General features: G+C 39.5%; 2 protein-coding genes across 4 annotated transcripts in view; one reads left to right on the top strand and one right to left on the bottom strand.

The window, feature by feature from the left end:
• The window catches only part of LOC142351238 (116 kDa U5 small nuclear ribonucleoprotein component-like), a 664445-nt gene that overhangs the window by 160537 nt on the left and 477514 nt on the right, over positions 1–26394 (top strand). The gene's annotated exons all lie outside the window — the stretch shown is intronic.
• LOC142351237 (uncharacterized) overlaps positions 1–26394 on the bottom strand; it is a 427767-nt gene that overhangs the window by 318592 nt on the left and 82781 nt on the right. For all 3 annotated transcript variants that reach the window (XM_075403377.1, XM_075403378.1, XM_075403379.1), the window contains one exon: positions 22401–22614. In XM_075403377.1, the coding sequence (XP_075259492.1) occupies positions 22401–22614 (214 nt within the window). The remainder of the gene's footprint in view (positions 1–22400; positions 22615–26394) is intronic.

Below are 26394 nucleotides of genomic sequence, written 5' to 3'. Positions count from 1 at the left end.
GAAGCTTTTATGGCTGGGCTCTCTCCCAAGGGTGTAGAGCCCTCAGCAGATACCATTTGATACTATGGATTAGTTTTGAAGGTAAGTTGTTGCTTTGTTCAGTGTTAAGTAAACATACTTACAAAAGATAAATAACCGCGGAACATCCAAGGAAACAGGAAAAAACATAAATAGTTAAAGAACACAAATTGTCTTTAGAACATATGCAAGTATTTTGAAAGCAAGTTGATGCCCGTGCAAAGGAAATCATTGATGACTTGATGATGGATTCATCAAGAAACGTCAAAGACGGGCACGTAAGCTTCAAAAAAGACAGGAAGAATCGGATCAGAAATGGCATCCTGCCATAATTAGCAGAGTTTGCGGTTAGTTTGACCTCGTTAAATCAAACAGCTGGAACCGCAACTCCTGTTGTCGTTGCTGTGTTGTATAATGTAGAGGAAAATAACCACTTCCACCCTCATAAAATTATGGTCGGTTGATCCAGGGTACTAATGAGGTATCTGTTTTCAGAAGCCCTGAGCAATAAAAACGCTAATGATGAACATGCCAAAAACATCTGTCCCATTTACCCCGGCAAAAGAACACTTGCATTTAAGAACATTAACACATTGTTACCTTCACAAGTTGGAAGCGACTTGTTCGGCGATTATTCGGTACTACGAAGAGATAAAAGGCATGAGTACAGAAGACGCATATCAGTTTCTCAGAATAAAGTGCATCAAGTTCCGCACTGACAAAGACAAACCTTATTGGCTTTTCAAAAGGCCTTTGAGAATGACCAAGCGATGTGTGGTAATGCTTCCAACAATTCTCCTGTACAATCAGCACCTCTTTTAAAGGATGAGGGATGGCCTTTCAGAGCGGGTGACTCAACGGCTCGATATATCTCCAAACAGAGGCAACTGTACAACAAAAAAGGGGACAAGTAGAAGCGACTTTAGTATCACTAAGTGTTATTAACCGCCTGACAAAAGATAAAGATGATAGTCCTATGACTGACATCCTGACTGTACATGTGATTGAAGATTTTATGGCTGGTTTCTCTGCCGAGAATGTACAGCCCTCAGCACATACTATTCGAAACTATGGATTAGTTTTGAAGGTTGGTTGATGCTTTGTTCAGTGTTTAGTAAACATAATTCCAAAAGATAAATAACCCAGGAATATCCAAGAAAACAGCAAAAAGCATAACAAATTGTTAAAGAACACAAATTGTTTTTGGAACATATGCAAGTATGTTGAAAGCAGGTTGATGCCCGTGCAAAGGAAATCATTGATGACTTGATGGTGGAATCATCAAGAGACATCAAAGACAGGCACGTAAGCTTCAAAAAAGACAGGAAGAATCGGATCAGAAATGGCATCTTGCCATAATTAGCAGAGTTTGCGGTTAGTTTGACCTCGTTAAATCAAACAGCTGGAACCGCAACTCCTGTTGTCCTATCGTTGCTGTGTTGTATAATGTAGAGGAATATAACCACTTCCACCCTCATAAAATTATGGTCGGTTGATCCAGGGTACTAATGAGGTATCTGCTCTCAGAAGCCCTGAGCAATAAAAACGCTAATGATGAACATGCCAAAGACATCTGTCCCATTTACCCCGGCAAAAGAACACTTGCATTTAAGAACATTAACACATTGTAACCTTCACAAATTGGAAGCGACTTGTTCGGCGATTATTTGGTACTACGAAGAGATGAAAGGCATGAGTACAGAAGACGCATATCAGTTGCTCAGAAAAAAGTGCATCAAGTTCCGCACTGACAAAGACAAACCTTATTGGCTTTTCAAGAGGCCTTTGAGAATGACCAACCGATGTGTGGTAATGCTTCGAACAATTCTCCTGTACAATCAGCACCTTTTTCAAAGGATGAGGGATGGCCTTTCAGAGCGGGTGACTCAACGGCTCGATATATCTCCAGAGGCAACTGTACAACAAAAAAGGGGACAAGTAGAAGCGACTTTAGTATCACTAAGTGTTATTAACCGCCTGACAAAAGATAAAGATGATAGTCCTATGACTGACATCCTGACTGTACATGTGATTGAAGATTTTATGGCTGGTTTCTCTGCCGAGAATGTACAGCCCTCAGCACATACTATTCGAAACTATGGATTAGTTTTGAAGGTTAGTTGATGCTTTGTTCAGTGTTTAGTAAACATAATTCCAAAAGATAAATAACCCAGGAATATCCAAGAAAACAGCAAAAAGCATAACAAATTGTTAAAGAACACAAATTGTTCTTGGAACATATGCAAGTATGTTGAAAGCAGGTTGATGCCCGTGCAAAGGAAATCATTGATGACTTGATGGTGGAATCATCAAGAGACATCAAAGACAGGCACGTAAGCTTCAAAAAAGACAGGAGGAATCGGATCAGAAATGGCATCTTGCCATAATTAGCAGAGTTTGCGGTTAGTTTGACCTCGTTAAATCAAACAGCTGGAACCGCAACTCCTGTTGTCCTATCGTTGCTGTGTTGTATAATGTAGAGGAATATAACCACTTCCACCCTCATAAAATTATGGTCGGTTGATCCAGGGTACTAATGAGGTATCTGCTCTCAGAAGCCCTGAGCAATAAAAACGCTAATGATGAACATGCCAAAGACATCTGTCCCATTTACCCCGGCAAAAGAACACTTGCATTTAAGAACATTAACACATTGTAACCTTCACAAGTTGGAAGCGACTTGTTCGGCGATTATTCGGTACTACGAAGAGATGAAAGGCATGAGTACAGAAAACGCATATCAGTTGCTCAGAAAAAAGTGCATCAAGTTCCGCACTGACAAAGACAAACCTTATTGGCTTTTCAAAAGGCCTTTGAGAATGACCAACCGATGTGTGGTAATGCTTCGAACAATTCTCCTGTACAATCAGCACCTTTTTCAAAGGATGAGGGATGGCCTTTCAGAGCGGGTAACTCAACGGCTCGATATATCTCCAGAGGCAACTGTACAACAAAAAAGGGGACAAGTAGAAGCGACTTTAGTATCACTAAGTGTTATTAACCGCCTGACAAAAGATAAAGATGATAGTCCTATGACTGACATCCTGACTGTACATGTGATTGAAGATTTTATGGCTGGTTTCTCTGCCGAGAATGTACAGCCCTCAGCACATACTATTCGAAACTATGGATTAGTTTTGAAGGTTAGTTGATGCTTTGTTCAGTGTTTAGTAAACATAATTCCAAAAGATAAATAACCCAGGTATATCCAAGAAAACAGCAAAAAGCATAACAAATTGTTAAAGAACACAAATTGTTTTTGGAACATATGCAAGTATGCTGAAAGCAGGTTGATGCCCGTGCATAGGAAATCATTGATGACTTGATGGTGAAATCATCAAGAGACATCAAAGACGGGCGCGTAAGCTTCAAAAGGGACAGAAAGAATCGGATCAGAAAATGCATCTTGCCATATTTGGCAAAGTTTGCGGTTAGTTTGATCTCATTAAATCAAACAGCTAGAGCCACAACTCTTGTTGCCCAATCGTTGTTGTGTTGTCTAATGTAGAGAGAAATGACCACTTCTAACCTCATCAAGTTATGGGCGGTTGATCCAAAGCCCTAATGAGGTATCCGTTTTCAGATGCCATGAGCAATATAAACGCTAATGATGAAGATGCCAAATACATCTTTCCCATTTGCCCCGGCACGGGCACACTTGTAAGGAAGAACATCAACACATTGTAAGCTTCAAAAGTTGGAAGCTACTTGTTCGCCGATTTTTCGGTACTACGAAGAGATGAAAGGCATGAGTACAGGAGACGCATATCATTTTCTCAGAACAAAGAGAATCAAATTCCGTACTGACAATGACAATCCTTACTGGCTTTTGAGAAAGCCTTTGAGAATGTCCAAGCGATGTGTGGTGATACTTCGAGCAATTCTTCTGTACAATCAGTAGGCTGTACACAAGATGAAGGATGGTCTTTGAGAGCGGTTGACTTCGCGGCCCGATATATCTCAAAATACTGGCAACTGTACAACAAAAAGGGGACAAGTAGAAGCGCCTTTAGTAACACTGTAAGTGTTATTAATCGCCTGACAAAGGATAAAGCTGACAGTCCTATGACTGACATTCTGACTTTACGTGATTGAGCTTCTATGGCTGGCTTCTCTCCCAAGGGTGTAGAGCCCTCAGCACATACTATTCAAAACTGGATTAGTTTTGAAGGTTAGTTGTTGCTGTGTTCAGTGTTTCGGAATCATACTTACAAAAGATAAATAACCGTGGAACATCTAAGGAAACAGCGAAAAGCGTAACAAATTGTGAAAGAACACAAATTGTTTTCGGAACATATGCAAGTATGTTGAAAACAGGTTGATGTGCAAAGGAATTCAATAATGACTTGATGGTGGAATCATCAATAGACAGAAAAGACGGCGCGTAAGCTTCAAAAAGGACAGGAAGAACCGGATCACACATGTCATCTGCCATATTTGGCAAAGTTTGCGGTTAGTTTCATCATTAAATCAAACAGCTAGAACCGCAACTCTTGTTGTCCTATCGTTGTTGTGTTGTCTACTGTAGAGAGATATGACCACCTGTACCCTCATCATGTTATGGCCGGTTGATCGAAGGCCCTAATGAGGTATCTGTTTTCAGATGCTATGAGCAATAAAAACGCTAATGATGAAAATGCCAAAAAACATCTGTCCAATTTACCCCGGCAAAGGAACACTTGTAATAAAGCACATCTCAACACATTGCAAGCTTCACAAGTTGGAAGCCACTTGTTCGCCGATTATTCGGTACTACGAAGAGATGAAAAGCATGAGTACAGGAGACGCATATCAGTTTCTCAGATTAAAGTGCATCAAGTTCCGCACTGACAAAGACAAACTTTACTGACTTTTCAAAAGGCCTTTGAGAATTACCAACCGATGTGTGGTAATGCTTCGAACAATTCTCATGTACAATCAGTACCTTGTTCACAAGATGAGGGATGGTCTTTAAGAGCGGAGGACTTCACGGCTCGAAATATCTCCAAATAGAGGCAACTGTACAACAAAAAGGGGAGAAGTAGAAGCATCTTTAGTAACACTAAGTGCTATTAATCGCCTAACAAAAGATAAAGAGGACATTCCTATGACTGACATCCTGACTGTACTTGTGCTGGAAGCTTTAATGGCTGCGTTCTCTCCCAAGGTTGTAGAGCCCTCAGCACATACTATTCAAAACTATGGATTGGTTTTGAAGGTTAGTTGTTGCTTTGTTCAGTGTTTAGTAAACATACAAAAATAAATAATCGCGGAACATCCAAGGAAACAGCTTAAAGAATAACAAATAGTGAAAGAACACGAGATGTTTTTAGAACTTTGCAAGCATGTTGAAAGCAAGGTGATGCCCGTGCAAAGGAAATCATTGATGACTTAACGATGAAATCCTCAAGAGACATCAAAGCCGGGTGCGTAAAAATCAAAAAGAACCGGAAGAGTCGGATCAGAAATGGCATCTTGCCATGTTTGGTAGAGTTTGCGGTCAGTTTGATCTCAATAAATCAGACAGCTAGAACCACAACTCTTGTTTCCCCATCGTTGTTGTGTCAGCTAATGTAGAGAGATATGGCCACTTCTACCCTCATCAAATTATGGGCGATTGATCCAAGGTACTTATAAGGAACATGCCGAAGACATCTGCCCCATTTACCCCGGCAAAGGAACACTTGCAATGAAGCACATCTCAACACATTGTAAGCTTCACAAGTTGGAAGCTACCCGTTCGCCCATTATTCGGTACTACGAAGAGATAAATGGCATGAGTACAGGAGACGCATATCAGTTTCTCAGAACAAAGAGTATCAAGTTCCGTACTGACAAAAGACAAACCTTACTGGTTTTTCAAAAGGCCTTTGAGAATGTCCAGGCCATTTGTGGTGATGCTTCGAACAATTCTTCTGTACAATCAGTACCTTGTTGAAAAGAGGAGTCATGGTCTTTGAGAGCGAGTGACTACACGGCTCGATATATCTCCAAATAGAGGCAACTGTACAACAAAAAGGGGACCAATAGAAGCGACTTTAGTATCACTAAGTGTTATTAACCGCCTGACAAAGGATAAAGATGATAGTCCTATGACTGATATTCCGACTGTACATGTGATTGAAGCTTTTATGGCTGGTTTCTCTGCCGAGAATGTACAGCCCTCAGCACATACTATTCGAAACTATGGATTAGTTTTGAAGGTTAGTTGATGCTTTGTTCAGTGTTTATTAAACATAATTCCAAAAGATAAATAACCCAGGAATATCCAAGAAAACAGCAAAAAGCATAACAAATTGTTAAAGAACACAAATTGTTTTTGGAACATATGCAAGTATGTTGAAAGCAGGTTGATGCCCGTGCAAAGGAAATCATTGAATGATGAACATGCCAAAAACATCTGTCCCATTTACCCCGGCAAAAGAACACTTGCATTTAAGAACATTAACACATTGTAACCTTCACAAGTTGGAAGCGACTTGTTCGGCGATTATTCGGTACTACGAAGAGATGAAAGGCATGAGTACAGAAGACGCATATAAGTTGCTCAGAATAAAGTGCATCAAGTTCCGCACTGACAAAGACAAACCTTATTGGCTTTTCAAAAGGCCTTTGAGAATGACCAAGCGGTGTGTGGTAATGCTTCAAAGAATTCTCCTGTACAATCAGCACCTTTTTCAAAGGATGAGGGATGGCCTTTCAGAGCGGGTGACTCAACGGCTCGATATATCTCCTAACAGAGGCAACTGTACAACAAAAAAAGGGGACAAGTAGAAGCGACTTTAGTATCACTAAGTGTTATTAACCGCCTGACAAAAGATAAAGATGATAGTCCTATGACTGACATCCTGACTGTACATGTGATTGAAGATTTTATGGCTGGCTTCTCTGCCGAGAATGTACAGCCCTCAGCACATACTATTCGAAACTATGGATTAGTTTTGAAGGTTAGTTGATGCTTTGTTCAGTGTTTAGCAAACATAATTCCAAAAGATAAATAACCCAGGAATATCCAAGAAAACAGCAAAAAGCATAACAAATTGTTAAAGAACACAAATTGTTTTTGGAACATATGCAAGTATGTTGAAAGCAGGTTGATGCCCGTGCAAAGGAAATCATTGATGACTTGATGGTGGAATCATCAAGAGACATCAAAGACGGGCGCGTAAGCTTCAAAAAGGACAGAAAGAATCGGATCAGAAAATGCATCTTGCCATATTTGGCAAAGTTTGCGGTTAGTTTGATCTCATTAAATCAAACAGCTAGAGCCACAACTCTTGTTGCCCAATCGTTGTTGTGTTGTCTAATGTAGAGAGAAATGACCACTTCTAACCTCATCAAGTTATGGGCGGTTGATCCAAGGCCCTAATGAGGTATCCGTTTTCAGATGCCATGAGCAATATAAACGCTAATGATGAAGATGCCAAATACATCTTTCCCATTTGCCCCGGCACGGGCACACTTGTAAGGAAGAACATCAACACATTGTAAGCTTCAAAAGTTGGAGGCTACTTGTTCGCCGATTTTTCGGTACTACGAAGAGATGAAAGGCATGAGTACAGGAGACGCGTATCATTTTCTCAGAACAAAGAGAATCAAGTTCCGAACTGACAAAAGACAAACCTAAGTGGTTTTTCAAAAGGCCTTTGAGAATGTCCTGGCCATTTGTGGTGATGCTTCGAACAATTCTCCTGTACAATCAGTACCTTGTACACAAGACGAGGGATGGTCTTTGAGAGCGGGTGACTTTGCGGCTCGATATATCTCAAAATACAGGCAAATGTAAAACAACAACGGGACGAGCAGAAGCGCATTTAGTAACACTGTAAGTGTTATTAATCGCCTGACAAAGGATAAAGCTGACAGTCCTATGACTGACATTCTGACTGTACGTGATTGAGCTTCTATGGCTGGCTTCTCTCCCAAGGGTGTAGAGCCCTCAGCACATACTATTCAAAACTGGATTAGTTTTGAAGGTTAGTTGTTGCTGTGTTCAGTGTTTCGGAATCATACTTACAAAAGATAAATAACCGTGGAACATCTAAGGAAACAGCGAAAAGCATAACAAATTGTGAAAGAACACAAATTGTTTTCGGAACATATGCAAGTATGTTGAAAACAGGTTGATGTGCAAAGGAATTCAAAAATGACTTGATGATGGAATCATCAATAGACAGAAAAGACGGCGCGTAAGCTTCAAAAAGGACAGGAAGAACCGGATCACACATGTCATCTGCCATATTTGGCAAAGTTTGCGGTTAGTTTCATCATTAAATCAAACAGCTAGAACCGCAACTCTTGTTGTCCTATCGTTGTTGTGTTGTCTAATGTAGAGAGATATGACCACCTCTACCCTCATCATGTTATGGCCGGTTGATCGAAGGCCCTAATGAGGTATCTGTTTTCAGATGCTATGAGCAAAAAAAACGCTAATGATGAAAATGCCAAAAAACATCTGTCCAATTTACCCTGGCAAAGGAACACTTGTAATAAAGCACATCAACACATTGCAAGCTTCACAAGTTGGAAGTCACTTGTTCGCCGATTATTCGGTACTACGAAGAGATGAAAAGCATGAGTATAGGAGACGCATATCAGTTTCTCAGATTAAAGTGCATCAAGTTCCGCACTGACAAAGACAAACTTTACTGACTTTTCAAAAGGCCTTTGAGAATTTCCAAGCGATGAGTGAAGAGAGTTCGAACAATTCTCCAGTACAATCAGTACCTTGTTCACAAGATGAGGGATGGTCTTTAAGAGCGGAGGACTTCACGGCTCGAAATATCTCCAAATAGAGGCAACTGTACAACAAAAAGGGGAGAAGTAGAAGCATCTTTAGTAACACTAAGTGCTATTAATCGCCTAACAAAAGATAAAGAGGACATTCCTATGACTGAGATCCTGACTGTACTTGTGCTGGAAGCTTTAATGGCTGCGTTCTCCCAAGGTTGTAGAGCCCTCAGCACATACTAATCAAAACTATGGATTGGTTTTGAAGGTTAGTTGTTGCTTTGTTCAGTGTTTAGTAAACATACAAAAAATAAATAATCGCGGAACATCCAAGGAAACAGCTTAAAGCATAACAAATAGTGAAAGAACACGAGATGTTTTTAGAACTTTGCAAGCATGTTGAAAGCAAGGTGATGCCCGTGCAAAGGAAATCATTGATGACTTAACGATGAAATCCTCAAGAGACATCAAAGCCGGGTGCGTAAAATTCAAAAAGGATGGGAAGAGTCGGATCAGAAATAGCATCTTGCCATGTTTGGTAGAGTTTGCGGTCAGTTTGATCTCATTAAATCAGACAGCTAGAACCACAACTCTTGTTTCCCCATCGTTGTTGTGTTAGCTAATGTAGAGAGATATGACCACTTCTACCCTCATCAAATTATGAGAGGTTGATCCAAGGTACTAATAAGGTATCTGTTTTCAGATGCCATGAGCAATATAAACGCTTATGCTGAACATGCCGAAAACATCTGCCCCATTTACCCCGGCAAAGGAACACTTGCAATGAAGCACATCTCAACGCATTGTAAGCTTCACAAGATGGAAGCTACTCGTTCGCCGATTATTCGGTACTACGAAGAGATAAAAAGCATGAGTACAGGAGACGCATATCAGTTTCTCAGAACAAAGAGTATCAAGTTCCGTACTGACAAAAGACAAACCTTACTGGTTTTTCAAAAGGCCTTTGAGAATGTCCTGGCCATTTGTGGTGATGCTTCGAACAATTCTCCTGTACAATCAGTACCTTGTACACAAGACCAGGGATGGTCTTTGAGAGCGGGTGACTTTGCGGCTCGATATATCTCAAAATACAGGCAAATGTAAAACAACAACGGGACGAGCAGAAGCGCATTTAGTAACAATGTAAGTGTTATTAACCGCCTGACAAAGGATAAAGATGATAGTCCTATGACTGATATTCCGACTGTACATGTGATTGAAGCTTTTATGGCTGGGTTCACTCCCAAGGGTGTAGAGCCCTCAGTACATACAATTCAAAACTATGGATTGGTTTTGAAGGTTAGTTGTTGATGTGTTCAGTGTTTAGTAAACATACTTAAAAATAAATAATCGCGGAACATCCAAGGAAAAAGCTTAAAGCATAATAAATAGTTAAAGAACACAAGATGTTTTTAGAACTATGCAAGTATGTTGAAAGCAAGGTGATGCCCGTGCAAAGGAAATCATTGATGACTTGACGATGAAATCCTCAAGAGACATCAAAGCCGGGTGCGTAAAAATCAAAAAGGACAGGAACAGTCGGATCAGAAATGGCATCTTGCCATGTTTGGTAGAGTTTGCGGTCAGTTTGATCTCATTAAATCAGACAGCTAGAACCACAACTCTTGTTTCCCCATCGTTGTTGTGTCAGCTAATGTAGAGAGATATGGCCACTTCTACCCTCATCAAATTATGGGCGATTGATCCAAGGTACTTATAAGGAACATGCCGAAGACATCTGCCCCTTTTACCCCGGCAAAGGAACACTTGCAATGAAGCACATCTCAACACATTCTAAGCTTCACAAGTTGGAAGCTACTCGTTCGCCCATTATTCGGTACTACGAAGAGATAAAAAGCATGAGTACAGGAGACGCATATCAGTTTCTCAGAACAAAGAGTATCAAGTTCCGAACTGACAAAAGACAAACCTAAGTGGTTTTTCAAAAGGCCTTTGAGAATGTCCTGGCCATTTGTGGTGATGCTTCGAACAATTCTCCTGTACAATCAGTACCTTGTACACAAGACGAGGGATGGTCTTTGAGAGCGGGTGACTTTGCGGCTCGATATATCTCAAAATACAGGCAAATGTAAAACAACAACGGGACGAGCAGAAGCGCATTTAGTAACAATGTAAGTGTTATTAACCGCCGGACAAAGGATAAAGATGATAGTCCTATGACTGATATTCCGACTGTACATGTGATTGAAGCTTTTATGGCTGGGTTCACTCCCAAGGGTGTAGAGCCCTCAGCACATACAATTCAAAACTATGGATTGGTTTTGAAGGTTAGTTGTTGATGTGTTCAGTGTTTAGTAAACATACTTAAAAATAAATAATCGCGGAACATCCGAGGAAACAGCTTAAAGCATAATAAATAGTTAAAGAACACAAGATGTTTTTAAAACTATGCAAGTATGTTGAAAGCAAGGTGATGCCCGTGCAAAGGAAATCATTGATGACTTGACGATGAAATCCTCAAGAGACATCAAAGCCGGGTGCGTAAAAATCAAAAAGAACCGGAAGAGTCGGATCAGAAATGGCATCTTGCCATGTTTGGTAGAGTTTGCGGTCAGTTTGATCTCAATAAATCAGACAGCTAGAACCACAACTCTTGTTTCCCCATCGTTGTTGTGTCAGCTAATGTAGAGAGATATGGCCACTTCTACCCTCATCAAATTATGGGCGATTGATCCAAGGTACTTATAAGGAACATGCCGAAGACATCTGCCCCATTTACCCCGGCAAAGGAACACTTGCAATGAAGCACATCTCAACACATTGTAAGCTTCACAAGTTGGAAGCTACCCGTTCGCCCATTATTCGGTACTACGAAGAGATAAATGGCATGAGTACAGGAGACGCATATCAGTTTCTCAGAACAAAGAGTATCAAGTTCCGTACTGACAAAAGACAAACCTTACTGGTTTTTCAAAAGGCCTTTGAGAATGTCCAGGCCATTTGTGGTGATGCTTCGAACAATTCTTCTGTACAATCAGTACCTTGTTGAAAAGAGGAGTCATGGTCTTTGAGAGCGAGTGACTACACGGCTCGATATATCTCCAAATAGAGGCAACTGTACAACAAAAAGGGGACCAATAGAAGCGACTTTAGTATCACTAAGTGTTATTAACCGCCTGACAAAAGATAAAGATGATAGTCCTATGACTGACATCATGACTGTACATGTGAAAGGAGCTTTTATGGCTGGGCGCTCTCCCAAACGTGTAGAGCCCTCAGCACATACTATTTGAAACTATGGATTAGTTTAAAGGTTACTTGTTGCTGTGTTCAGTGTTTACTAAACATACTTAAAAAAGATAAATAACCAAGAAACATCCAAGGAAACAGCTTAAAGCATAAATATTTAAAGAACACAAATTGTTTTTACAACAAATACAAGAACCCTGAAAGCAAGTTGATGCCCGTGCAAAGGAAATCATTAATGACTTGATGATGGAATCATCAAGAGACATCAAAGCCCGGTGCGTAAGCTTCAAAAGGACAGAAAGAGTCGGATCAGAAACGGCATCTTGCCAAATTTGGCCAAGCTTGCGGTTAGTTTAATCTCATTAAATCAGAAAGCTAGAACCGCAACTCTTGTTTGCCCGTCGTTGTTGTGTTGTCTAATGCAGAGATATGACCACTTCTACCCTCGTCAAATTATGGTCGGTTGATCCAGGGTACTAATGAGGTATCTGTTTTCAGAAGCCCTGAGCAATAAAAACGCTAATGATGAACATGCCAAAAACATCTGTCCCATTTACCCCGGCAAAAGAACAATTGCATTTAAGAACATTAACACATTGTAACCTTCACAAAATGGAAGCTACTTGTTCGCCGATCATTCGGTACTACGGAGATGAAAGGCATGAGTACAGGAGACGCATATCAGTTCCTCAGAACAAAGAGCATCAAGTTCCCCACTGACAAAAGACAAGTCTTACTGACTTTTCAAAAGACCTTTGATAATATCCAAGTGATGTGTGGTGAGGCCTGGAACAATTCTCCTGTACAATCAGTACCTTGTTCACAAGATGAGTGATGGTCTTTGAGCGGGTGACTTCACGGCTCGATACATCTCCAAATATAGACAACTGTATAAATAAAGGGGGGACAAGTAGAAGCGCCTTTAGTAATACTAAGTGTTATTAACACGCATGGGAGAGAAAATCCTGCTTCACTGGCAATAATTACTACTGGGTAATAGTTTTTGGCCAAAAAACTAAGTAAAAACGCCTTTTTCAAAAATAGTCCAGAAAATGCACTAAATTGCAGTACAAGTAACCTTGACATATGAGTACTTATATAGCAATGGGCAAGCTACATTAGAGAGTACTGAATCACAAAGAAACCGGGAGGTCTCACAACATTTATTGGAGGTTAAGCACTAAAAGCAGAAGACGTGAATCTGGGGCAGAAAAGATGAGTTCAAGGCTGCTTTGCACTCTGAGGGATCTAGAGCTGCATTGAGAGGCGGAGCTCAAAGGTCTAGACACACCAGTTACATCTGTTGAACTTCCGCTGACGACTCGGGAGTAAATCAAATACATTCAACCTCAGTGGCGTTGAAGCTGCTACTTGATCGCAACCGGGTGTCATTGCACAATGTGGGGCTCATCGTGGACCTAGTTGCATGGTATATGTTGAAAGAAAGTTGATGCCTGTGCAAAGGAAATCATTGATGACTTGATGATGTTGCTGGTAGCTCGCGTAATTCAACCTACAGAAACGGCAAGAGTGCTCCTGCATACCAAAGCGACAGCTATCGAGAAACTATGTGCATAGAGGCCATCACGATGCGGCTCTTGTCGGCCACTTACATTGACTACATTTTAGTCAATGCGGAAGAGAGAGGACACTGCTATAGATGCAGGTCCAACAGGTGAGAAACCTGAATTTTTCCTATCCAAAATTGCTAAAGGACCAAATCTGAAGTTGGTAAACTTCAGTTGGTACCAGCACGCGAGAAGTTGCCTCGCAAACAGTGCAGAGCGATAAATTCGTCCTTGTAAAGGCGAATCCGGCCATGTATTCAGGCTTCTAGCAGATGTATCTTCATCTGCCGATGGAGTTCCTGAGGCTTTGAATTTGTTCGCTTCTCCCTGCTGCGATAAAAGGGAACTAGTTCGCACAGTCACCAGAGGATGAGATACAGGAATCGGATGTTAGATTGAGATACTTTACTTCTATCCCCAAGGTCAAATTACATTATCTCACTGGTTCCAGGCTAGTGCAGATGATAAAGACACGAGTGATCAGGTCATTCAGCTCCGGCGTGTCAAACCCATGGCTGTACCTGCTTACATCACATCTTCAGACGATGAAAATGGTAGCCCTCCTCTGCTATTGGTAAGGTATTTTGAATTGGATTTGTTGCTCTTTAGAGTTCAACTCTAACTCCCGTGATTGTGGAAGATCAGCCTTGTAGCTCAACTCAGCAAGATATTGAGCGATTTGGTTGACTTCATGATTGAAAATCGTCAGCTCTATTTGAGCACTGGCGAGGTAGATCAGCTGGACAGATTGTGATGAAAGAGCTGAGAAGTACTTAACCACGAGTACCATGATTGCAATAAACTTCATCTGACAGCAATTAAAAAGCTCCTGAACGTATCCATATATCACTCGAAGTAACTCATTATACAACAGTGGGCATGCAGATTTTACTACCACGCCAAAAAATGATCATTTCATTCCGCAATCTTCATGAAGGTTGCTAATTAAACGGCTCAAGTCAGCGCGAGTAATTTTCCCTTACAAAGACGTAAACAGAGCGAGCCGGCAAGAGAATAAGATGAGAGAGAATAGACAGAATTTTTTCCTAAGTTTCAAAAAGTGTTCTAATTCGCTGTGAAGTTTGTTAGATTCTAATACTATACTTAATTCAGCTTTTAAACCTAAAGCTGTCAAGCTTGATATCAATATCAACTAGCAACCGCTCTAATGAACTTTGATAACCTAATGCACTATACCTTGATGACCGGGCTTAATCGGGTTTTCCCGTTTTTGATTCTGCTACTCTGACATTGACTTTAATCATTGCAATGCGCCATTCAATATCTAAGAAAGAATCTAAAATCCATTCAGTTGAAAAAGCGAGTAAGGTAAGTCACAAATTAAGCGTGAAAAACGTGACCTATTTAGAACGAAAAAAGTGATCGAAAGGTAAAGCGAATTTAAAAAAACATTGCAGGACAAGTCATAACCTACAATCCAGGGAGTTGAGATAACTTATGACCTGACAATCATTTAAACAGCATTAGAAGGCCAATGAGAATTGTTGGTTTTGATACTATTGAGACTAAGCAACAAGACCTCAAGAATAAAAACAACCAAGACTAAAAATCAACTTTAAAATTTTGAAGCCAAGGACAAAATCGAAAAATAACTTCTACGGTCTCAAGCAACTAACTTTATTCCCTTAATTCTCTTTAGCAAAATATCGTTAAATGTCAATGATACCTGTCACTAATAATATTCAACGATACAACTAAAAAATTACAAATTTTTGCAAACAAGCATGCTAATTTTGAAGACAAAATAGTGTTAGAGAAAGACGGCAATAGCTACGGATTGATGAAATTACTTCGAATGACTGAATCCTTATTAGCAACCGATGAAAACTATCATGAATGAGACTGGAGGATAAGACAGTACAAATACTAGCAAAACACAAATTATACTTTTCAAAAACGAACAGCGTATAAGTCACAAAAAGCAACAGCTATGAGTTGAAAAGACAATTTGAATTAAATAAAAATATCTTAGCAATCAAAGAGACAGATAAATAACAATACTAAAGGATAACACAGCAAAGTTACTCGCAAAACTCAAAAGTTTTCTTGAAAACAAACAGTATCAAAGTCAAAGAAAGCTAAGTTTTCAACAGAAACCATTAAACCTATAAAAAATAACCCATAGTTGCAATCGTCGAGACCTGTCCCTATAAAAGTTAAAAGAATAAGACAATAAAAAGCAAATAATTGCAGAGCTGAAAAATTCCGTCCGAATTTCAAGAGAAAAAGTAGTGACAACGTCATGAAAATTGGCAGCTACAAACTCGAACCAGTAATTAGGCCTTTTAAAGCCTTATTAGCAAACACTCTGACCTGTCATTGATGATACTAAGTGATAGGACAACAATTTTATTTTAAAAGTGAGGAAGTCGAAAATTCACTAAAATTTTATGGCAAATAGTGTCTAAGTAATAAAAAAGTTTAGCTACCCCTTGTTAAATTCAAGCAATTCAAAATAGGCTGAATGAGAACAATGATATATCATATTAAAAGCACTCAAGAAGAAACACTGAAAACAGGAGTCAATTTGACGCAGGTGAATCCAAAATGTGTTTAAGCACCAAATGGATCTATTCTGTTTCGCTCTCCCCTCGTGTTTCTTACGCCACCCGTTCAAATTTTTTGTTGCTATATAGCACATTACTATGTCAAAAAACCACATTCACCTAGTTGGCATAAAAAATATAAGCCCAATAGGCTGGGGGGGACAGAATAGATGCAGCCAATTTCTCGCCCCACTTTTGGGGTAGTTGCAAAAACCACCCCCCAAACCTCGATTTTTCGCTCCCTTTGCAAATTCGGCGTGACTAAAATCACTTCGCTAAATTGACTTTGGACTGACGCAAAGCCGAAAAATCGTGAACAGATCTTTAAAAAAGACCACACTAACACAAACCACGTACTTAGGATTGTAAAAAAGGAGAGCGCCTAAATGATAGCCGCTGAGAGGCTGACGGCGGCTAATAAGGAACACAAAAATATCAAAATATCTTTTCCTGAACCTATTATCAACGAAAGAGAGAAAGAGAGAGAGAGAGAGAGAGAGAGAGAGAGAGAGAGAGAGAGCAATGCAGTAAATAAGCTCGATTAGCCAGCATTTCAGATGAACTCTTCAACAAATGTAACAAAAAAATACCGAATGATTTGATCTAAATCATAGTTTCATCTGATTTTATCACGAAACACTTGTTACCTTTTGAGCTTGAGTTCTTCTTAAGCATAAAGCACTTGAGCTCTTAAGGCGATAAAGCAAATTTAACTCATACAAAATAAGTGTTGTACCGCAATATTTAATGATCTGCCGAAAATTAGGTTCAAGATAAAACAGTCAAAGCATTGAGCACCAAAGCTTCTCTCTCCTCTCGCAAATTTTACTAATAACCTAAAAGGGGAAATTAGAAGGTGAACATTAAAGCGGACCCCACAATAGATACTATCATCCACCCACATGTTATTCAAGTTCATTAACTTGAATAACAAGATCGATTAACCTAACCGAGGGACCCGATACTGGATATCTAAAGGGGGAAAATACCTACTCAAGGTTTTGCAAACGTTTTTTTTTCTGGGGAAGTTAATCTCTAGTTAAAATGGATAACTCAGTTTTCATTTAAATAGATTTCCTCCTGAAATACTGAGAAAAAGTTCGTGCGCCAAAATTGGCCGCTCTTTTTAATGGGGAGATAAACAAAACCCTAATATACAATCATTTGCGTGCGTTTTTGCTCTTAAGCTATTAGCAACAAGAAACCCACAGAAGAAACAATACATCTACAGATAAAGACAACAAAGCAGCCGAAGAACATCATCAAGACCAACACAAAGAGCAGCAAAGCATAACAGCAGCTTGACATCATGCCAGAGACCCTTGAGGTTCTTCGAAAGTATCGAGGTGCAGAGGAGTTGCAACAAAACTCTACAATGAAGCTGATAATGATTTTCAATCCCTCGTTTCAAGGGAGCCGTAATTGACAATGCTGAGTGGAGATACAGCTAAAGTTGCAGTACTTGAAATCAGCCGTTACAGAAGCCTCGAAGATGTTGACATCAATTACTGTCAAGGAAACTTCAGTGTGGCAATGGAAGTTTTGCAGAACCCATAGATTGGTTCAGATAGATTGGACGTCAGATACCTCAAGCAGCAACACCTAACAACTGAAGGCAGATAAGAAGATAACAGCAGCTCTCACATATGATGACAAGACGCTGGAAATCTTCCTTCAGACACCAATTATACCGGTAAATGTCTAAGAAATTGTACATCTGCGGGCTATTCTGGATTCATCATCACAGAACAATCTCCAGAAGCTGCAGTAGAAAGAGTTCAGCTAAGACAGAAGATAACCAATACTCGTGTTTTTGGTCTGGGAGCAAATGAAGTGTCAACTAAACGCAGATACGTTGACCTTAGACTTCAACCAAAAAACAAAGCACCTATTGTCGTTGAGGCATCGGTTTTAACTAGGACAAACTAATTGCCTTCTCGAGATGTCAACACAGACAGTTGGGAGACAGTTAAAGACTTACAACTAGCAGATCCTGACTTCAACAAACCATCTCAAGTTGATCTTATCATAGCTGGACACTACGAGGATTTTTACATTTGGGAACAACCGACAAAAGGAACCCAATGTCTCTGTTACTTATCAACTATCAGTATTTGGCTGATTAGTAATTGGACGCGAAAACTTGCAATCCTGCAGCACCAATTTGCAAAGTTTTTTCGTTTCCTCAGTTGAAGACAGCTTAAAGCGTTTCTGGGAAATCAAAAAGTGCCAGCAATTAAACATTGGACTTCAGAGGAAAGGTGTGAAGAACACTTCAATTCAACGACTCGACGTACACCAGAAGGAAGATTCATTGTGAAATTGCCATTCAAGGAGGAAGTTCAAGCCTTGGGAGGTTTACAACAGCAAGCACGACAAAGTCTTCAAAATCTTCTCAGCAGACTTCAAAAACATCCAGAACTGTACCGGAGATATAGCGATTTCACAAACGAGTTTATCAGCCTTGGACACATGGAAGAAATACCAGCAAAGGAGAAGCTATGAACAGTGGAAAAGAGCTACTGTGACTCACCATTGCGTGTGCAAAGACTCAAGTACAACATCCAAGATGCCAGTTGTTTCTGATGGATCAGCATAGACTACAATCGGAATATCTTTGAACAATCGCCTGATGGTGGGACCCGAGCTTCAAAAGGACCTGTTCAGTATCCTCATACACTTTCGATTTCATCATATCACCTTGGCAGCATACATTGCAAAGATGTACAGAAAAGTGAAGTTGGTTGCCGAAGACAAGGACTACCATCGGATACGCTGGAAGGTACCCAACACACAAGATGTCAAAACTTATAGAACGACACTTGTTTTTTATGGCACAGCATCATCAGTTTTTCATTCAATTCGACCATTACAAGTTTTAGCAGAAGTGAATGACAAAAGTAAGCAGCTATCGATTTTGTCGGACATGTACGTTGACTTGATGAAAGGAGCAGCCAACATTTAAAGTGCTTCGCAATTTCAGGAACAATCATACCAATCTTTTCACAGGCCAGTTTTGACATTCGGAAATGGATGTCTAGTAATGACGAAATCGTGCAACGTTTTGCCTGCAAACTTTCGAGAAACAGCCGATGAGATGACAGTTAAAAGCGAACACTACAGCATAAAAACTTACTTTCAGAAGTCACCCATCTTCTTAACTCATTGGGTTGGCTTTCTCATTCAAAAATACAACTCAAATCGTTTGTGCAATTGCTTTGAATCAATCAAGGCTAGGTTTGGACAATGCTTTGTCGAACTCTTCAGCAGCAGTACAGCCTACTCAGACTTCAACTCAAGGACTTAGTAAGCAATACATCAACCAGAAAAGTTGTATCAGCTTCACCATCATTAAGTGACACAGACCATCACGTGTTTTGAGACGCATCAACAACAGCCTACGCCGCAGTTAATTATTTACGACGTTTCAACGACTCCGTTCAAACGAAAAAGCTGACAGCAAAGGCCAGATTTGCTCCAATAAAGAGCTTGCGTGAACCCGGATTAGAGCTCTGCGCAGCGCAACCTTTCTTTGAGTAAGTTGATGGAAGCAAAAATACCAGCTCTGAATTATCAGCGCTTTCGAAAACCAAAAGTGTACGCTTGGAGCGAAAGGAGGCTAACAATTGCCTGGCTACAAGGATTTCCACAAAGGTGGAAAACTTTGGTTGCCAACAGTGTTGCAAAATTCAAAAAAACATTCCAGCCAGCAATTGGAACCTTGTGCCGACAGAGGAGAACCCAACCGACTGCGCGTCACGAGGGATATAAGCCACAAATCTAACAACAGTCTCTGGCGGTAGAGACCTCAATGCTTACAGAAAACGGTGGATCAATGGCCAACAGTTAGATAAACCGAGGAACAGCAGCCAGTGATTAGCAAAACAGGGAAGAAGATCAAGCTGAAACCGAGACGAAGTTAACAATGTTAATAACTCGAGAGAACAATTCAAAACTTCAAATGATTCAAAGGACATCATAAAGTGGAAAATTTGTTCGCACTTTTTCTGGGGTCAGAAAACTCGTCCAAATGGTCAAACAGGATAAAGATACCGTCTACAAGAAAAACACAACCAAAGCAATCGGACATAATATGAAACTAAAAGGGATCCACTAAGAACCCATCAAAGGAGGAACTTCATATGCCTCATCTGCTCAGCTGTACGAATCTTGCCTTGGACAAATTGCCTTGTAGTCTGATTCGACGCCACTTCCTGGACGAGTTCGACATTATTGTTAGTCAATCGTTACTGTCATTAGATATTGGAAAAGACAACAGCAAGGCGGAAAGTACAGAACGCCTTGAAGTAGCAGGGATCAATCAGGTGCACAAATGTTTGGTGAGGTACAAATGGGTAAAAATGAGGTAAGCATGAATGGTAAGGTTGAAGACAAGGTAGATAATGTTAGCAGGGTTAAGGTAAGTAGGTCTGACAAGGTTCAAATAGGTAAAGATTGTAAATTTAAAGCAGGTAAGTTTGATAAATTTGAGGTAGGTAAGGTACGTAAGGTTCAGGTAGGTAAGTTCGAGGTTGGTAAGGCTAAGGTAGGTAATTTGGATAAACCAGAATTCTTCGACACATGGCAAAAATTAGGTACAAATGGAAAAATTAAGAACAACCGTCGCAGAAGGAAACTTTTACAAAAAAGGTAACATCCTTTCAAACTTTCTCCTATGACACGGAGAACAAGGTTATTCACGTGGTTGGACGACTAGCAAATTCCTCATACAGCGTTGACAAGAAGTTTCCCATCCTGATTCCCAAAAAACAGCCGATCACCAATTTCTCATCAGAGAAGCGCATTCAAGGAACTTTCATGGAGGTCCACAACTGACATTTTTCGAACTTCGTCAAACTGTTTGGGTTCCTGGAGGACTTTTAATTGTGAAGATAATCAACAAGAGCAAAAGTTTCATCCGGCACAACGCCAGGATTCTACAGCCACAAAACGGAGATCTTTCACAGAACGTGTGGTCCTGTCTTTTGCATTCAGCCAGACTGGTTTGGACTACTGTGGACCCTTCAACACAAACGACAGCAGGGTACCTTGCAAAAGACCTATGTTTACATCAACGTGGAATGCCACAACAAATTTACAGCGACAACTCGAAAACATTCATTGGAACTAGAAATTAAGTTTCGGAAATGGTTAATGGATCGGTAGTTCAAGAAAATAGAAGAAGCCGTCACTACGGGACACCAGATCAACTGGTTGACCATTCCCCCACGGTCACCACATTTTGGGAGGCTTTTGTGAGGCAGCTATAAAATCTATGAAGAGGCATTGACAGCCCCTTCTGCCGATTGCAATGACCCATTAGAACTCAAACCAGCTCATTTCCACATTGGACGCCCTGTGAAAGCTTTGCCGGAGCCATCCCAGTAGGACGACAGGACAATCAGCAGTAAGTTCAAGGTAATCAAAAGTATTGTCAAGCAATTCCGGAAAAAGTGGTCCGTGTATTTCAACAGCGAACAAAAAGGCACGACAACAATAACCAATAAGCCGTCAACGACATTGTTATCATCATGGAAGACAATACGCCACCATTGCTTTGGTCACATGCAAAGACAACTAAAATATTTGACGGAAATGACCACATAGTCCGAGTTGTTCAGGTCAAGGCCCGAACAGGTCTCTACATTCGACAAGTTAGCTGACTTGTTCTATTACAGAAGCCGGGGCAAGACAATTACATACAGGAATCAAAGATAACAGATGACTCAATGGACGAGGACGGACAAGAAGCGACATCAAAGGAATAAGAAATCAATACAAATCATTCCACAATGAAAAAGAACACAATATGCAAATACATCCACAATCAAAATTTTTTAATTTTTTATATGTTCACCTCCATGACCACAGCAAGAGTAATCACGACAACGACGACAAGAACGATGACAATCATTTCATTTGCTTCTGACAATAAACTTGCAAACTTTTTAATGGCCGAAGGAAAGTGCAACTAAAACATTGACTTCGTTTGAACCCCTTTAAGGAGGCCGGGATATGTTGCAGTAAATAAGCCTGACCAGCCAGCAACTCATATGAATTCTTCAACAAATGTAACAATAAATTACCGCGTGATTTGAACTAAGAAATCATAATTTTATCTGATTTTATCACGAAACACTTGTTACCTTTTGAGCTTCAGTTCTTCTTAGGCATAAAGCATTTACGTCCTTAAGGCGTTTAAAGCAAATTTATTTCATACAAAATAAGTGTTGCACCACAACAGAGAGAGAGAGAGAGAGAGAGAGAGAGAGAGAGAGAGAGAGGAGAGGGTGTGGATGTGTGATTGGTTGTTTGTCTTTGTACATACCAGTGAGGAATGAATTGTGGGATGAGTTGATGAAGTAGTGGGTGATGGGGTGACTCATGTCCTGGTTGACTTGAGTGTGGAAAGGGTTCATCACAGACAGGTCAGGGGAGAGGAGGTAGGTGATGAGTCCATCTATCCCCAGACAGTTCTCACTCCTCAGAATGGGAATGGGCTCGTAGTGCTCCACAACTGTCGACAGATACACCTCATCCACCTACACACAAAACACACGCACAGTCAACTCTGGTAACCGATTATTGTCTGATTGTAACGATAGAAAACAGAACATAGCTGTCAGATTGCCAGAAAATAGCCGCGATAGCTTCGTATATCTGCAGTCTCAAAACATATTATATTTTGATTTTTACAACTTATTACTGCTTCTATCAGCTGCTCTCAAATAACCTTCATTTAGAGTGGCACACACTCACTGGACCTTATCTCTTTGAATTAAAATGAAGAAAAGTCAATTTCAGAGTGAAGAAGTCATTTTTGAGAGTGAGGTAAGTCAAGTGTGACCAAAAATTTAATCACGCAAATGAACAAAAAACTCGCTCTACTAAGAGCGAAAAATAACGTCACACACGCAATTCAGTTGCAATTGCATGAATGAATGAACGAAAAACAGATTTGAAGTGATTGTGAAGTCATATGGTCGTAACAAAAATCTTGACAACGAAATAAAAACACATAGTCGAAAGAATTCCGGGGACGACTCGAAGTAGAAAAATGACTATCCCCACTGATATAATGCAGATTCTACAGAATTATACTACGCATTTTATACTAATCTCTTGTACATTAGTCATGAACCCAATATTTGACGGAAAAGTAATAAACAACAATTAAAATTTGAGAACAAAAAAACCTTAAAAAATTTTTCAAAAATTGTTCAAATTATATAAAATAAAAGTGCCATGCTTAGCTTTCGAGAGTATTCCCAAGCATCATATAGCAAAATCATTTTTATAAATTCTGCTAGATCAGTCACTCATCCAAAAGGAAGGTAGATATATCAAACGGCTATTTGAACCTGCCAAGAACAAAAACCATGGAAAAAAACTATTTTGATAAAAAGCACCATGTCCAGACTTGAAATGTCACCTCATACCGCAATCACTGTCGAAAAACTCTTAACTAAGAATTGACCGAGAAAAAAAACAGCGAGAAACGTAAGATCAAACGAAACATGCAAAAATTTTATCAATCAAAATGAAGAACCACCAAAACTGCTAGAACAACTAATTTTTACCACAAACCTCCGCAAATTCTACAAAAAATTGAAGGAGAATACAACAGGCAAACAATACAACAGGAGAACACAGGAAAAATGGTGGAAATTAGAAGGAAATTGAATCTAAGAGTAATACCTGCTTCAGATACAGATGGTCAAAAATGCTTCTCAATTCACTTCATAACAAAACTATTTTTAGATAATTTACAGAAAAACATACCAAGCAGAGTGCCGTAAAAAAGCTGCCGTTGACTCCCACATACCATGATTGGGATTAACAGAAAAATGAAACTTCATTTTTGTAAAAACATTTTTAAAGTGCAAACTATTTTGATGTCATTTCGTAGATGTCAACATACTCCTGTTTCTCGGTGAGAGCGTACAGGGGTTCAATCAATGCCAATACCATTCAATACCAGAGAGCATCAGAGATGGTAACAGAGACTTATAAGAACAATGTTCAAGTAAAAGTCATCTAAAATTGGGCTTGATAGTTTTATCCCGTTTCTATTTCGGTTTCGTTTTTTATACTGGCTCTGTTCTCTATGAATGAGAGAAAAGTAAAAGTAGCCAAGAGAAGTCAAAAATATTTCACGCAAAAAAGCGGCAAAATGAGGTAAAGCGAAACAAATTTTTGTTCGACAAAAAAGAGTGCTAGAGTAGGCGACTGCAAAGATGAGAGCCGCTATTAACCACTCTATCTTTTCTCTTCTCTTCGTTTTGTTCAGTTGTTTCTCCGGATTATGCAGCCGTTTTCACATGCGGCATTGACATCTTGAGTTAATGATACTTCAAAAACTTATCGATCAAAAAATAAGTACAAAAAATTAATTAGCAATCATGGCTCAAAAACTTTACATGGCACCCTGCTGCCTAGATAAAAATTGAAAAAAAAATTACAGAAAGTCGAGAAATAAAAATACTTTGCACAAAAATTGTCAAATTATTAAAATTCAATATAAAAATATAATAAAATTGTAATTGAGAAACAAACTTTCATTAAAATTCAACGTCAAAATTAACTCAGTTCGGTACAAAAAAAAAACAAAATTGCACTACTGGTTGAGCACAGAAAGAATGTTTTAACTAATCAATAAAAAAACAAAAAAAAACAAAGAATTGGACAAGAATCGCAAAAAAAAACGGATTAGTTTACCCAGTGCGCGAACCCACGACATCCACGCCAAGTCCACGCAAGATCTTGGATTTCCACGATACCATTTCCAAGTCCACAAGAACCACACGAGGGATTCCAGGAGCTTGGCAAGAACTTGCGTGGTTTTCCAAGTTTTACTTTTTTTTACAAATGCTTCTTTAACATCCCAAAATTACTCAGGAAGACAAAATTTTGGTTCGATTGCCCTGGATAATAGTCAAAACTTAGAAAAACATTTTTTTTCGAGCTCACAGCAGCATCTTGACAGGATCTTGACAAGATTTTGTTAGTTTTCTCAAGATTTCGATTTCTCTTATTTTTGTCAAAACGGTGCCTTATCAGTGCCAACCTAACTCAGAGAAAACAGTTTTTGTTTGACGATAACAAAAGATGCCTTAAGGTTGAAAAAAATAACTATGATTGAGCTCATGTCTGACCAACATGTTTGTAACCTACGAAGCCCGAGTTGACCTAAAAACCTAGATGCCTTAAATTTCTGATTGGCAGGCTTCCAATGTATACATTTCCTCAATTTGTGATGAGGAGAATAGTTTTCAAGAATTATAATTAAAATCCCAAATCCAAATTTACACGATTTTGTCCGTGATGGAGGTGATATAGTAGAGTTGTCAAGTCTATGCTTCAGATAGAGTAATAAATTTTTTCCCCATTCATTGTTGAGTATCTGCATAAAAAATTTTAGACACGTCCTTATCTTTTTCAATGGGTATCGTAGTAAAACGTACCCGTACATGAGCGATTTTTTATTTGAAACACAACTTCTCTTTTCGAAACGTCTTTATATACATGGAGAAGATTGTTTTCTTTTCTAGATAGATCAGAAACAACTTATCCGTTCCTCACAGAGCATGCAAGCTGTTGATGCATGTAATGTAGTGTTTTTCCTAAAAATTTGTTGTCGAACGGTTATTTAAGGTTGATTCATGAATAACATGTCTATCTTCAAATTTTATTGACTGTGGTGTGTTTTTCGTTAATGAAAGGAGTTTTCTGCGTGCTATTTGTGTTTTCCATACAATATTCAAGTCCCTGAAGCAAATTATACCAGTGATTGCTGTTAATTCAACAATTTTTCTTTTTCATGATTTCGGCAAATTTCAGTGACTGTTGCTTTACGTCAAAACACACAAAACATCATAGCCTTCATGGCGAGAAGGGAAATTTTTTCCCACCTCATCATGAAGATTTGACTCAACCAGGAACGCAAAGGTAGACTGCAATTAGCCCCAGAAACACGACAGTTGTATCGTTAAACGCCGTCAAGCATGTTTTTCGGCAGCTTTGGGCTTTAAAAATAGCTGAAAAAGTGGGGTGTAATTCAGAAATTTGCTAATATCTCCTAAAGTACTCTATCAAATTAGTTCGGCATAGTCGCATTTTGCTGACACTGATCCCCTCTTGCAGTGTTTGGTTGGTTTTTTCAAATCGGCCTTATCAGAAAGTTATTAATGATTACAATTGAAAAAAGCCGAATTTTCGGGCTATCTTGAGTGGCCCAAATTTCGGTACAACAAAGCACGCCATTTGCCTAACAAATTCATTTAGTGGGGAGTAGCCCCATATCTTCATTTAGTGGGGAGTAT

Source organism: Convolutriloba macropyga, chromosome 12 (genome assembly GCF_964194025.1).
Source record: "Convolutriloba macropyga chromosome 12, txConMacr16.3, whole genome shotgun sequence".
In the NCBI taxonomy this organism is placed as follows: domain Eukaryota; kingdom Metazoa; phylum Xenacoelomorpha; order Acoela; family Convolutidae; genus Convolutriloba; species Convolutriloba macropyga.
The sequence above is the reverse complement of the archived record's forward strand: the minus strand, read 5'-3'. Positions and strand labels throughout refer to the sequence as shown.